At 36.2% G+C, this 16,252-nt stretch overlaps 1 protein-coding gene across 1 annotated transcript in view; it reads left to right on the top strand.

The window, feature by feature from the left end:
* The window catches only part of WDR75 (WD repeat domain 75), a 39,911-nt gene extending 33,805 nt beyond the window's left edge, over nucleotides 1–6,106 (top strand). The window contains exons 16-21 of the mRNA XM_008687251.2: nucleotides 448–543; nucleotides 1,182–1,351; nucleotides 1,876–1,935; nucleotides 4,421–4,567; nucleotides 5,040–5,131; nucleotides 5,762–6,106. Coding sequence (XP_008685473.1) covers nucleotides 448–543; nucleotides 1,182–1,351; nucleotides 1,876–1,935; nucleotides 4,421–4,567; nucleotides 5,040–5,131; nucleotides 5,762–5,966 — 770 coding nt within the window. The 3' untranslated portion in view covers nucleotides 5,967–6,106. The remainder of the gene's footprint in view (nucleotides 1–447; nucleotides 544–1,181; nucleotides 1,352–1,875; nucleotides 1,936–4,420; nucleotides 4,568–5,039; nucleotides 5,132–5,761) is intronic.
* The last annotated feature ends 10,146 nt before the right edge of the window (nucleotides 6,107–16,252 follow it).

Below are 16,252 nucleotides of genomic sequence, written 5' to 3'. Positions count from 1 at the left end.
CTCCTAACAAATGTGGACTTCGTTTTTACTCATTTTACTTATTGTCATTTTACGCATTTGAGTATGTTTGGAAGGCATGGTGGTTGCTTAGTAATGAACATGTATGATACTTTCTCTGTATATATTCTCTACAGTGATTCTGGTTAACATTTTGCCCATGTTCAGCAGCTGCGGAAAAGCACCAGACAGTAGTTGCACTGAAATAATAACCATTTCATAGTATGTGGGAGGAGTACTTGGTTTTTCTGTTTCCTGCCCCTCGCTTTAGTGCTGCCTTCCACAGACATTTTCAGTTTGTCTCCGTGTGTTATTTGGAAGTGAAATATCCCTCTTCCTAAGAATAAGAGAATTGATTATGCCAGTAAAAATTGAGTGCCTACTTTAAATAAACTTAAAAAGCTTTTGGTAAATCTCTCTCTAGAAGTGAATTGCTCTTTTTCCCCCCAGTGGAATGGAGTGCAAAATTAAACGTTAGAGTTATGGAACCTGATCCTCATTCAGAGAATATTGCTGCAATCTCTCAGTCTTCAGTGGGTTCAGACTGTAAGTACAGACCACAGTTTGATAATAAGAAGAGATCTGTTACAAAAATTTTCTTTTTAACATCTTCAATATAATGTGCGTCAAACTGCCTTTAAATCAAATGTTTATTTTAGGTCATTTTTCCTGAGGTACTGTCCTCTCGAGTTCTTACTCTGACATCTTGTTCTGCATGCATTCATACTGACTTCTAGGAGAGCTCCAGTACATCCCTCATTTTTCACCATGCAATCCCACTCCACATTCAGAATGTCCCAAGAGAGATTTTGCCCCTCTGAAGCATTTTAAGAAGCTTTAATCATTCTTCCTCTGTGTTCTTGAAGCACTTTCTACAGATCTCTGTTCCAGTACTTAAGACAAAAGAGTGCAATAATATTTTGATGTCTGTCTGCTGCAGTAGGGCCACCCTGATCTCTGGAGCAGGGATTCTTCCTCTTTTTCTTCTTCATAGCCCTCATTCCTAACTGCTTGGCACATAGCAGGCATCCAGTAGATATTTATTGAATCAAAGCCTAAAATAATCATGACTTCGACCATTTACTCAGTGGGGTAAGTCCCAGAATTAGTGTGGTCTGTCAGCCTGAGGCTGGAACTAACCTTTGCAGGCAAAATGTTATGATCTGTTTGTTTTTTCCCTCTAGTGTTTGTATTTAAACCTAGTGAGCCAAGACCATTGTATATTCAAAAGAATATCTCCAGAGAGGAAGTCCAGTGGGGAGTGTTTGTTCCACGAGATGTGCCTGAATCATTCACCTCTGAAGCTTACCAGTGGCTGAACAGATCCCAGTTTTACTTCCTAACAAAGTCACAGGTAACCATCCCACTTCAAAAAGGCAACCACTTTTATATGTAATTTTCAGTTGATTTAATATTTGAAAGTAATAGCCCATAAAAAGTGGAACAGTGATATTAAAGGATTACTTCCTAAAAGAAGTAATCTAATATGCTCAGTAAAACAGTATTACTAGTGTTAAGTGTATTAGCACAAATTTACCCACAGCTTTGAGGCTCTTTAGGTATTGTTTGCATTATCTCCATGACAGAAAAAAATAAAATACATTAAGTGGTACTTTTTTTTAGTGTGGTTGATAGCTTTTTTTAATTTAATGTTTGATTTGCCATAATAAAAAATGGCTTCAGTTTGATCCATCAGTTGAATATATTTCATTACCAGTTCAGAATAATCTTGTAACTGTCACAGCAGTTACTAAATACATTTTAAGTTTTCTGTTACTTTTCTTTGGGCAGATAAATATATCAAGATGAAAAATTGACCTCATTTTTTTAACTATAACATTTTTATTTAGATTTTATGTCATTAATCTCTCTTTTCAGAGTTTATTGACATTCAGTACAAAGTCTCCAGAAGAGAAACTCACACCAACAAGCAAACAGGTATGTTTTACCCACTCATGGTGCAGACTGCATTGCCTCCCTACAGAGATAACCTTATCTGGTTGAATTCAGCTATGAGAAAAATGTTCCACCTGCCCTAACATGGAATTAAACATACACTTAAAAGCTACTTCTTTGAGGTTATATTTACTCTTCTAAAATATAATTTGTAATATCAAAAATATATGCTTGTGATTTTAGGAGTCAAATACTTATACAAGACTTTCAGGAAAACTAACACCACTGCTATTACCCACAAAGATGATCATTCTCAACTATTTTAGCTGGAGTTTTTATTTGCCTTCCTATCTCTAAGAAACATGTTTATATTGCTAATTCTGGATTTTTCAGATTTAGCTTTTGTCTGTTTACTGATCTATTCAAGTTGTTACTCTTTTTCACACCACCACTTCCCCCATGTACATAACACACACACCTTTCCTGTTCCCCCGTTTTCTCATACAGTCAGGTCAGTATTCATTATAACCGTGTGAACACAATTCATAGCTGACTCATGTAGTAACCAGACAGATTGTTTTTCTTTTATTTGCAGCTCTGTTTTCTCTGGAGTTAATGATTGCTGCCTTCTTACTTGCATACCTTTCTATTTACTTCTCATCTAATTCACCTGCAAACTCAAATTGTATAAATCTTCTGTCAGTATTTCAGATACATTAGGTATTCTTTTAAGTCTTGAAGGAGTATTTCCAAGAGCCTCTGACTTGCATCATTGTAGACCGATTGCTCTGTGAATACCTGCTGCACAGTAGTCCTAGGATCTACATTCGCCATCACTTGGGGAATCACGTCACCTCCAGCTTTCCCCTTGCTTCGGTCTCTTCCTCGCTTTGGCGAAGCACATTCTGTTAGTGCATGGGAGGCACATTTAAGACCTTGTATGTTTGGAAATGTTTCTGTTCTCTCCCACCTGGTTGGTTGGTTGAGTTACAAAGTTATAGGTTGAAAATCATTTTCTCATAGAAGTTTGAAGGTATTGTCCTATTCTATAGCTTTGGGTGTTAGTAGAAGTCTAATGCCATTCTTATTCCTGTTCCTTGATCTGTAAACTAGCTTTATTTTCCTCTGAAAACTCACTTGAATTTGTTCAACAATTTTTTGTTGAACATCAATAGGCCAGGGGCTGTTGTAGGTGCTTGGAATACACCAGTGAGCAAAACAGTCAAGTCTCTAAACTTAGTGTTTACAGTCTAGCAGGAAGATAAAACAAGCATTAAATAAGTGAAATATGTAGTACTTTAGAATTGGTAAGAATTATGGGTGGAGGAATAGAGGAAAAGGGTGTGAGGTGCAATTTGCCATTTTATGTAGGCCAGGCAAAATAGGCCTTGTGAATAAAATAGAATTTGTCTTTTCCTCTGAGTAATATTGGAGCCCTTTGGAGAGTTTTAATCCAAGAAATGACAAAGAATTACTTCTTTGCCTTCATTTTCTCTGTTCTTTTTCTGGAACACTTGTTATTTAGTGCTGGACCATCATCTGTTTTCTTTCTGTTTTCTGGAAGATTGTTTCATCTTTATCATCTAATCTGCTTTTTCCTGTTTTGCATAGTACCATTTCCATCATTTTATTTTCCATCTGTTTTGGTCTCTTTCATGTCATAGGTTTTCATCAGAGTCTGATGATTTTTGGCTATCTGCTTTTATTTAAAAGTGATCAAAAAAGCCATTTGGAAGGTCTCTGCCTAGGTGGAATTTGCTGGCCTCTACCATTTGGCTGTTTTTGAGAAAGTCATTATTTTTAGGTCTTTTGTCTTAGGCTAGTCAGATTGCCCAGATAAAATTCTTCTAAATTCTTGCCTGGAGGATAGCAACCTGGAAGCACCCTCTATGAAGTACAGCTGCCTTCAGTTGTGAAGACACTGCCACCAACCCCACCAGGCAGTTCAGTTTAAAAACACACCTTTGTTCCACTCTCCAAAGAATGTACTTCCAGCCCTCTCTTGGGGCTCAGAAGGAGATCTAGGAATCTGAACGCGCTCTAACTGTACTTTCAACCGGGCTGTCCAGTTATTGTTAGCCTTTTTCTGAGGTATTGTTACTATTAGTACCAATTCCTGGGCATTTGCAGGATTCAGCAATATAAATTGGGATGTTTCTTGGCTTTCCCCCCAGCCAGCTCAGAATTCTTTCTCATGTCTACTAAGTTACCTACTACCCTTGAACTTGCTTTTCCACCTTCCAACATCTTACTTACCCATTTTCTTTCTCACTGTGGGGTGTATGTCCTTTTGAAAACCCATTTGCTGTCATTCGTCATTGGGGGAGATGCAGTAGTGTGTATTTGTTCTATCTAAGTGTCCACCATTAGCTTTTCCCCTAATAAGTGGGCTGCTAAGACCTCAGTTGCTCTACCTGTAAAGTGAAAGAATCATACTAGATAATTTTTAAAATTCCTTTCATCCCTGATATTTTATGACTGCAATACTTTTTATTGAAGAAATTTCCCTTTGTCTTAAATCTTATAGCTACTAGCAGAAGAAAGTCTTCCAACAACACCATTTTATTTCATATTGGGAAAGCACAGGGAACAGCAGGATGAAAAAATAAATGAGGCTTTGGAGAGTGAACTAGTACAGCTACCCTTAACAGAAAATATACCTGCAATTAGCGAGGTAAGTAATTCACATCATGAAACAGGTTAAATACATTAAAGCACCTTAAGTTAGAGTTTATACAATTTGTAATATAACTTTTTTTCTAAGGTTTATTTATTGGAGAGAGAGAATCTCTCAACATCCTGACGTGGGGCTCCATCCCACCACCCTGAGATCAGGACCTGAGCCAAAATCAAGTCAGACACTTAAGACTGAGCCACCTAGGCGCCCTTGTAACAGATAACTTTTGAATAGTTATTTGTATACTGTGCAGTTCTAATACCCAAACCAAATAACATAAATTTAGGAGTCCAGATTACTGTGGTCTGAACTGACATGAGGAGAGGGATGATTGTTTGCATAATTGTCAGAAGGCTGGCATAAATTTTTTTTGGTTTGGTTTTAATGTGGAGAAAAGTTGTTGCATTTGGTTGGTGGCATTAAATCTTTTTAAATGAAGCCCATTTTTCTTTTTTCTTTTTTACTCTAGCTTCTTCATACTCCAGCCCATGTATTGCCATCTGCTGCTTTCCTGTGCTCCAAGTTTGTAAATTCATTGTTGCTGTCTAAGGAGACAAAGAGGTAAAGCAGTTTTTAAAATATGTTCAGATATTGTTTTAGGAAACAGGATAGTTTGTTACCCTTCCTCAGAATATTCTTTCACTGTGACCCTTCAACAATATGTGGAGTAGGGGCACCAACCCCCTGCATCGAAAATTCACATGTAAATTTTGACTCCCATAAAACTTTACAGTATATAATATACATAACATACTAGTTTTCTTAGAGTATGCTAGAGAAATTAAGAAAATCATACAGAAGAGAAAATATCTTTACAGTATTGTATCAAAAAAAATCCATGTGTAAGTGGATAGGTGCAGTCCAAATCCATGTTGTTAAAGGTCAACTGTATTTCTCTTTAAGCCTTAATATGCAGTTAAAGGATATAGGACTATTAAGCCAAGTGAATAAAATACATTGAAAATAATTATCGATCTCATGTGTATGGCTAAAGGATTTGATATATAATTAAAAATTATACTTTGTAAATTCTCCTATAATAACCCATTTTTGAAGTGCATTCAGTAACAAGATTTTTCATTTACTTTCCCTGTATGGTTATAGTTCTACATAGGTGTCTTAAATTAGAACTAAGTTATTTAGAAACATTTTTTAATTGTTTATATTTTATATTTTATTCTGTTATGAAAGTTGTGAAGAAATCCCTGAAGACGTAGATATGGAAGAAGAAAAAGAAAGTGATGATTCAGATGTAGAAAATGATTTTACTGAAAAGACCCAGGATACAAACGACACAGATTTGGGAGAAGACATTATACATCAGTTGTCAAAATCTGAAGAGAAAGAACTAAGAAAATTCAGGAAAGTAGACTACAGCTGGATAACTGTTCTTTGATCCCTGGAGATGGAAGGTTCTTGCACTTTGTATTTTTTTATATATTGATACTCCAAAAACATCTACTTTAATGTTATCTCTCCTTAAAATATTAAATATGAATAGGCTTTACTTTTTAAATAATTGGCAATTCAAGGCTGTGTTTGCATCATGCTTTAGAGTTACTGGGTGCAGTCATATACATGCCATCTCATTTTTATTTTGAGTTACATCAGCCTTAGAAATAGCTATTTTCTTCACAAGTGATTACAGCATATGTCCCCTTATCTGCAATTTGGAGATACAAAGTTTTGAAAATCAAAAAGTTTTTGTTGATGATACTGTTAACAGCAAAATTTATTTGGTGGCCAATAGGACCTGAACAGATGTGGTGTTTTCTGTAGTCCTGCTTTGTACCTCTTAGTGTGTTTATTTCTCAGAGAAATTTAGAGAAATAATTTGATTATGTGGTGTTCCACAGGGCCCCATATTATATTAAATAATGTGGGCTGCCTAAAATCTGAAAAATTCTGAATTCAAATCATTTGGCCCCAGGCATTTCAGATAAGGGTTTATCTACTTATAAATATAACTTATTTAGGAAAGCCTTGGAGGATATAAGAGCTGATATTACTTAGCCATAACACTAACAATGTATACTGAATCAAAGAACAACTACTTTTTAACCAAAGTCCAATTGCTAGTAGAATAGAATCCAAGTCTCTGTATTATATTTAAGTACTGAGGTGACTACTTTTTAACCATTTAGCATTTGGAGTTTTCCTATTCTAAACTTTTTAATGTCAATTTAACACAAAAACAGTAAAGTATACAACTTTACAGTCCAATGTAGTGACATAGGAAGACCCTGAACTCACCTCCTCCATGGACACACCAAATCTATACTATTTCTGGAGCACTTCCTCAGAAGAACTGAGGGCTGACTGAACAGCTTCTGCACAACCAAAGATAGACTACATACAGGACAGCGAGAGAGACACAGTAATGAAGAAGAGAACACTTACCCCAGCACTGCAGACTGCACTGGGGTGGGATAATACTGAGGAATCACATGCAAGCAGTTTTGTCTGCCCCGGGTCACAGGAAAAAAAGCCATGGTTTAAAAGTGCAACTAGAATGTAAGTATTCAGCCCTAGAACTTTGCCAACCGGTGGGAAAGCTGCTGGAACTTTCTCCAAGTTGGAGGGCCGGGTGAGTGCCTCTCCGTGTTCTCTCTCCATATTTGATAGCAGGGATGGGAACAAGGTTAGGACACCCTAACCAGCCTACCACTTCCATGAGCCCCTAGCCCATACCAGTCCCAGCCATCCCACCAAAGTGGCCCCAGTGTGGTATACACTGGATACTTCTGTTCAGTCCTCACTGTGGTTCCAGGCATCTTGCCAAGGTGTCACAAGTGCAAGGCACCCTGGAATATTCCATGCCCAAACATCCCACCAGAACAGCACCAGCAGAGTTCACTGGGATCTCCAGCCTGTGCTAGCCATAGCGCCAGCCAGCCAAAGTCAGCAGACATACACAGTTTATACAGAAGATGACCATACACAAGACCATTCCTTCAAGTTTAAGTAGCTGATCCACTTAATATATAGAAACACACAGTCAAGCAAAATGAGACAGAAATATGCTCCAAATGAACAAGACAAAACCTCAGAGAACTAAATGAAATGGTGATAGGCAATATGCCTGATAGAATTCGAAGTAATGATCATAAAGATGCTCACCAGACTGGAGAGAAGAGTAAAATAACTTTTCAATAAAGAGAAAATACAGAAACCAATTAGAGTTGAATGCAATAACGTGAAAAATAAACTAGAGGGAATCAACAGATTAGAGATTCGGTGATCTGGAAGACAAGCTAATGGAAAGGACACAAGCTGAGCAGCAAAAAAAAAAAAAAAAAATGAGGATTGGGTAAGAAATATGTTGGATAACATCAGGCCAACAAACATTCACATATAGGGGGACCCAAAAGAGAGAGTTTCAGACAGAAAACTTATTTGAAGAGAGAATAGCTGAAAACTTCCCTGACCCGAAGAAGGAAGACACCCAGGTTCAGGAAGCACAAAGAGTTCCAAACAAAAGGAACCCAAGGAGGTCCACACCAAGACACATAATTAAAATGTCAAAGATTGGGGCGCCTGGGTGGCACAGTGCTTAAGCATCTGCCTTCGGCTCAGGGCATGATCCTAGCGTTATGGGATCGAGCCCCACATCAGGCTCCTCCGCTATGAGCCTGCTTCTTCCTCTCCCACTCCCCCTGTTTGTGTTCCCTCTCTCGCTGGCTGTCTCTATCTCTGTCGAATAAATAAATCTTTTAAAAAATAAAAAGATAAAATAAAATGTCAAAAATTAAAGACAGAAAATTTTAAAAGCAGTGAGAGAAGCATATAGTTATATACAAGGGAAACCCCATAAGGCGTTCAGCTGATTTTTCAGTAGAAACTGCTGGTCAGAAGGGAGTGACATGACCTATTGAAAGTGCTGAAGGGAAAAAACCTACAACCAAGGATGCTCCACCTAGCAAGATTATCATTCAGAAGGAGAAATAGTTTCCCAGATAAATAAAAATTAAAGGAATTCATCACCACTAAACAGGACTTTTAAGAAATATTAAAGGAACATCTTTAAAAAAAGCATAATTAGAAATAGGAAAATTATGAATAAAGATAGAAAATATTTATACATAAAACATGGAATAAAGTTTTTAGAATGTGTTCAAACTTAAGTGATTATCAACAATACAGACTAAGTTGATACTATAGACTTAAGTTGATCTATAACATTCTAAGACTGTTATAGATGAACCTCATGGTAGCCACAAACCCAAAACCTATAATAGGTACACAAAAAATAAAAAGCCAAGCATAATACTAAAAAAAAAAAAAATCACAAGGAGAGCAAGCAAGAGCAGAAAGGAACAGAGAAGGGCTAAGAAAACCAGAAAATAGCAATAGCAGTAAGTACATACCTATTAATAATTACTTTAAATGGTCTAAATGCTTCAATCCAAAGACATAGGGTGGTGGGGAAAATAAAGATATATTTATGTGCTGCCTATAAGAGAGTTCAGACCTAAAGATACACACTGATGAATGGATAGAAAAATATTTAATGCAAATGGAAGTGAAGGGAAAAGAGTAACAATATATTAGACAAAATACACTTGAAAACAAAGACTATAACAAGAGACAAGGGCATTAACTAATGATTTAAAAAAAAAGATAAAACAACTGCAAATCTCTATGCACCGATATTAGAGCAACTAAGTATATAAAGCAACTATTAACAGACATAAATGGAGAAATTGATAGTAGTAAAAGAACAGTAGAGAATTTTAACACCCCACTCACATCAATGGACAGATCACCCAGGCAGAAAATGGGTAAGGAAACGGTCTTTGAACAACACGAGACCAAATGGACTTAACAGATATGTACAGAACATACCATCCAAAAACATGAAAACATGTATTTTCAAGTGCACATGGAACATTCTCCAGGATGGATCACATGTTAGGGCACAAAACAAGTGTTACTAAATTTAAGACTGAATTCATAACATCTTTTCTAACCACTATGGTAAGAAACTAAGAATCACAAGAAAGGAAAAAAAAAACATGGAGGCTAAACACCATGCTACTAAACAACCAATGGAATAATGAAGAAATTAAAAATGTGGAGGAAAATGAAAATAACTGTCCAAAATCCTTGGGACACAGTGAAAACAGTTCTAAGGAAAATTTATAGCAATCCAGGCCTACCTCAAGAAACAAACATCTCAAACAATCTAACCTTATGCCTAAAGGAACAACAACAAAAAACCAAAGCCTAATATAGTGGGCAGGAAAAAATAAAGATCAGAACAGAAATAAATGAAATACAAAGTAGCAAATAAACCAAGAGCTGTTTCTTTTAAAAGATAAAATTGATGAAACTTCAGGGGCACCTGGCTTTAAGCATCTGCCTTTGGCTCAGGGCATGATCCCGGCGTTCTGGGATTGAGCCCCACATCAGGCCCTTCTGCTGGGAGCCTGTTTCTTCCTCTCCCACTCCCCCTGCCTGTCTCTCTGCCAAAAAAATAAAATCTTTAAAAAAAAAAAAAATTGATGACACAAAATCAGAAATAAAAGATAACAACCACCAATACCACAAAAATACAAAGGATTTTAAGAGACTACTACATGGGGCTCCTGGGTGGCTCAGTCGGTTAAGTATCTGCTTTTGGCTCCGGTCGTGATCCCAGGGTCCTGGGATTGAGCCCCACATCTGGCTTCCTGCTCAGCGGAGAGTTGGCTTCTCCCCTTACCCCTCCCCCCTGCTCCTGATCTTTCTCTCTCTCATGCTTTCTCTCTCTCAAATAAATAAAATCTTAAAAAAAAAAAGACTACTACAAAAAGTTATATGCCAACAAACCAGACAACCTAGAAGAAATGAATTACTAGAAACATAATCTTCCAAAACTGAATCAGGAATAGCAAATCTGAAAAACAATTCCTAGTAACAAAATTGAACTTGTAAATAAAAAAAAAAAAAAAAAAAAACTACCTCAAAACAAAAGTCCAGGACCAGATGGATTCACAGTGAATTTTACCAGACATTTAAAGAAGAGTTAATACCTATTCTAAAACTATTCCGAAAAATAGAAGAGAAAGGAAAGATTCCAAATAAATTCTACAAGCCCAGTATTACCCTGATACCAAAACCAAAGACATTACAAAAAGGAAAACTACAGGCCATTATCCCTGATGAACATAGATGCAAAAATCCTCAACAAAATATTAGCAAACTGTATTCAACAATACATGGAAAGTATCATCTACCACAACCAAGTGGAATTATTTGGCAGATGCAAGGAAGCTTCTACATTCACAAATCAGCATGATGCACCACATCATCAAAATGAAGGGTAAAAATCAGATCTCAATAGTTGAGTGTTTGACAAAAATCAACATCCATTCATGATAAAACAACAAGTGGGTGTAGAGGGAACATACCTAACATAATTAAGGCTATATATGAAAAACAGCTAACATACTCCAGTGAAAAACTGAGAGCTTTTTTCTAAGACAGTAATAAGATGTCCACTCCACTTTTATTCAACATAGTATTAGAAGTCTCAGCCACAGCAAAGAGTCAAGAAAAAGGAAAGGTATTCAAAGTGGTCAGGAAGAAGTTAAACTGTCACTATTTGCAGATGACATGAAGTATTATACACAGGACCTAAAGACTCCCAATACAAAACTATCAGGTATAATAAATGAATTTAGTAACATTGCAGGATACATAACTAATACACATACATATCAGTTGTGTTTTTATACACCAATAACAAAATAGCAGAAAGAGAAATTGAAAAAAATCCTATATACAATTGCATCAAAAATACCTAGAAATAAACATAACTATGAAGATGAAAGAACTGTACTCTGAAAACTATAAAACACTCTTAGGAAAGAGTCTGAAGACAATACAAATGGCAAGATATTCCATGTTCACAGATTGGAAGAATTAATACTAAAATATCCATGCTACCCAAAGCAATCTATAGATTCAGTGCAATCCCTACAAAATACCAACAGCATTTTTCAGAAACTAGACCAAATAATAAAATTTATATGGAAATTCAAAAGACCCTGAATAGCCAAAGCAATTTTGAGAAAGAAGAACAAATGGAGGCATCACATTCCCAGATTTCAAGATATGCTACAAATCTGTAATAAAACAATATGAACTGGCACAAAGATAAGACATATAGATCAATGGAACAGAGAGCCCAGAAATAAACTCATGCTTATATGGCCAACTTATCTACAACAAAGGAGGTACGAATATACAATGGGGAAAAGACAGTCTCTTTAATAAACGGTGCTGGGAAAACTGGACAGCTACATACAAAAGAATGAAACTGAACCAGTTATACCATACACAAAAATCAGAATGGATTAAAGACATAAATGTAAGACTTAAAACCATAAAACTCCTAGAAGAAAACATAGGCAGTAATTTCTCTGACAGCAATAGCAACGTTTTTCTAGATAGGTCTCCTGAGGCTAGGAAAACAAAAGCAAAAATGAACTATTGGGACTACACCAAAACAAAAAGCTTTTGCACAGCAAAGGAAACCAACAAAAAGGCAACCTGCTGAATGGGAGAGATATTTACAAATGACATCTCTGATAAGGGCTTAATATCCAGAACATATAAAGAACTTCCACAACTCAACACCATAACAAACAATCCAATTAAAAAATGGGCAGAGGACCTGAATAGACATTTTTTCCAAAGAAGACTACAGATGACAGACACATGAAAAGATGCTCAACATCACTCACTAATCAACTGAGAAATGCAAATCAAAACCACAATGAGTTATTACCCATCACAACAGCTAAAATGAAAAAGACAATAACAAGTACTGTCAAGGATGTTGAGAGAAAAGAACCCTTATGCACTGTCAGTGGGAATGTAAATTGGTACAGGCATTGTGGAAAATAGTATGGAGTTTCCTCAAAAAAATTTAAAGTAGAAATGCCAAATGATCGAGTAATTTCACTACTGGGTATTTATCCAAGCAAAACAAAAACACTAATTTGAAAAGATATCTGCACCCTTATGTTTATTGTAGCATTATTTACAATAGCCAAGATATGGGAGCAACCTAAGTATCCATTGACAGATGAATGGATAAAGAAGATGTAGGGTGTGTGTGTGCATTAATGCACGTCTGTGTGGAAAATGGAATATTAGCCATTCAAAAGAACAAGATCTTGCATTCGTGACACGGATGGAGATAGAGGGTATTATACTAAGTGAAATGAATCAAGCAAAGATAAATACCATGTGATTTCACTTACATGTGTTATCTAAAAAATAATATAAATGAACAAACAGAAACAGACCCATACAGAGAATAAACTAATGGTTGTCAGAGGGAAGGAGGTGGGGGGATGGGCAAAATTCCTCTTTGGTGAAGAGGAATGGGAAATACAGGCTTTCAGTTATGGCATGAATTAGTCATGAGGATAAAAGTTACCACATAGGGAGTATAATCAATGATACTGTAATAGTGTTGTATGGTGGCAGATGATTGCCTCTGGTGAGCACAGGGTATTGTATAGAGCTGTTGCATCACCATGTTGTACACCTGAAACTAACGGAACATTGTGTGTCAACTATACTTCAATTCAAAACAAAACAGTATAGTATACAAATCATAAGAGCACATCTCAACAAATGTTAACAAAATTGCCGTAAATAGCTTTTCAGTGTTTGAGTCAGTATCCGAGTAAGGCCTATACAACTTTTTTAAATAATAGCAAGATTGAAATATAACTCACACACTATACAATTCACTCATTTAAAATGTACAATTCAGTAGTTTTTTAGAATATTCACAGAGTTGTATACCATCACCACAATCAATTTCAGATTATTTTCATCACCCCAAAACTCAGTGTGTTAGCTATCACTTCCCATTTTTCCCAACCTACCCCACCCCACACCCTAGGCAAACATAATACTTCTTTCTGTCTTTATGGATTTTTTTATATGGGCATTTCATATAAATGGAATCCTATCATATATGTGGTCTTTTTTGGCTAGTTTCTTTCCCTTAGCATTCATGCCGTACTATGAATCAGTACTTCATTCCTTTTTATTATTTTCATTTCTCCTGAGTATATACCTAAGAGAGGAATTACTGGGTTACTTAGTAAGTCTGTGTTTAATTTTTTGAAGAATCACAAGACCTACAAATCAGTCACAGAATTAGATTATTTATACTATGGGGAGCATTCATTGTTCCATAATCTGGTCCATTAAATTTAGGTCCCTTTGCAAGGTTAGTTTTTGAGGCCAGTCTTTGAATGTTTTTTCTGATCCCAGGAGGATTCTTTTTAGCGGTCTTCCTGTTTCTAACTGGTAAACTAGCTGGTTTATGGTTTAGTTTATTGCACTAATGGAGCTACTTGCAAATCTCCTCTTAATTGCTTACTACCCAAATCTCCATTGTTTTTAGGGACATCCTTAGACTTGAACTTTATTTCAAATTATGTCAGAGCTCTCTATTCTTATGGACTGCCCCTGGGCAAAATCTGTCAGCCACTGCTCCAGAACTAGGGGTAAACACAGTGGCCCCTCTCTCATGGTGACATCCTGCTTTACAAACTGGGAGAGACAACAGCCTCGACTTTGTTTCTCTCTCCTCATGGAACCTCTGCCCTAAGCAAGCTGGGGTAGGGATGACCAGGACTCCAGTATTCTCACCCTGCTCTCAGCCTAGGTACTGGGGCATATTGACTTAGAAACGAATAAATTTCATTATTATTTTGTCATATTCAGATGCTGACATGGTACTTCCAAGTTTAAAAAATACTTATTTTTGCAGCTATATATGAAAGATTCCATAGTTTCAAATGAAATAAAGTAAATTTAGAACATATCTTTTTAAAATAATTATTATTATACAAACTGAATAGTTGCTTTGTGTGAATTTAATTACTTTTTCTAAAAAGTTGATCACTCTAACACTAAAACATGACAACACTCTTGGGAAAATTTTTTCTAATTATTCCTCCTCCACATTAAAAATATATATATATACTATTTCTTTTTCCAAAGACAACTATACAAATAAAAGGAAAATGACCACTCTAGTCATTAAAATCTGGACCTGTCCAGCAGATTTATAGTGCTGGCCCTCCAGGGTTTTTTCCCCACAAAGAACTAGTCCCATCATAATAAGTGAATAAAGATTATTCCCCTTGTCTCCTCCCTCATTTATCTAATTTATCTGTCCAGCATGAACCCACTACTTGGTGCTTTCACTGGGGCAGCCTGTACTTCAGGAAGTATGCAGTCTCAGCTTCATGGGGGATGGATGAATCACATGGTAAACACTTACTACATGCCACACATTTCTCACACATCACACTTGCTCCATAACAACTCCATATGTCAGGTAATCACCCCAATTTGACAAATAAGGAAACTGGCTCCAGAGAGCACAAATAAGTTTTATCTAGATCATTGGCCTCAAGAAGTGGGGTTAAGACAAAACCCCCCAAATTCTAAATCCTGTGCTCTTTATAGAATAGCATATGGTCTCCCAAGCACTTAAGATAGCTACTTAACATTACAAGACATCTGCAACTGGGGAGGAATCATGATAAACAGAATAGAGAGCCCAGATTTAGACAGTCCCAGCCACAGACAAGAGGCTGTGACCTGGCTGAAGGCCTTCAATCTGCTGAACTTTAGCCCCCTCATATGTAAAATGAAGCTCTCCCTCCTTATGCTTGGTTTTGATTATCTGACTAGTACTATTATGTTCCAAATAAAGGGAAAGTATTTAAAATTTAGATATTGAATGAGATTATGCACTTGGTTATATGCAAATTTTTAATGAAAAGTAAGCTAACTAAACACCTACATATTAGAATAAACTCAGTGTTAATGTGCTGGAGCAATATTCTTTGTTTTGTTTTCCTTATCATAGCCTAGCAACCAGTACAGAAATTATAAAATACGTTGTAATAACGTGTCTTAAATAATTTGGGGTCTTTATACTTTATACTATGACTATAATGAGCATTTAACAGAAACCTATTAAGTTAAAAATAATTGCTTGGTTAAAATTAAGTCTTATAAATGGCATTGATTTTTCTGTGAGGCTGTTTTATCTGAACTACAACTTCTCTGACAATTGTGCTTTCTTCTGTTAGCTCTGTTTCTTGAAAGCCATGAAAATGGCAAAATTGTCTTACAATAACAAAGTCAAGATTCTGTAACACCACACAGTCCTAAATGAAATAGTAAAAGCTAAGACCTAGAAAGGATTTAGGATCCCAGGTAGATTACTTATCATTGAGATTAGAGAGAAATAAAAATCGAAGTAACTGGGATTTGATAGTATACCACAGAGGGGTTAATGTGAGTAGAATAGAATCAACCAGAGAGTTGCAATCAATGACTGAACTGTTCAAATTGCTTTTGCTTTTCAAAAACCATGAACAAACCACTTATTCTCTGAATCACAGTTCCTTCCTCTAAATTGCAGAATTAAAGTAATAACGATCTCTTCCAGCTCTGATACTCTGTGACCACAAAACTAAGATGCCAGAGTGGTATATTACAGTACCACTCCCACCCCTTGCTCCAGAATGCCAAGAATTTGGTCTTGCAAATACTAAATTTGTAGTATCTGTATATAAATATGTAGAGGTATAGCTATCTTAGTTTTCTATCTTCAAGCATAACATACCTCTAACTTGGAAAACTCCTTGG

Source organism: Ursus maritimus, unplaced genomic scaffold (assembly GCF_017311325.1).
Source record: "Ursus maritimus isolate PB19 unplaced genomic scaffold, ASM1731132v1 scaffold_1, whole genome shotgun sequence".
In the NCBI taxonomy this organism is placed as follows: Eukaryota; Metazoa; Chordata; class Mammalia; order Carnivora; family Ursidae; genus Ursus; species Ursus maritimus.
The sequence above is the reverse complement of the archived record's forward strand: the minus strand, read 5'-3'. Positions and strand labels throughout refer to the sequence as shown.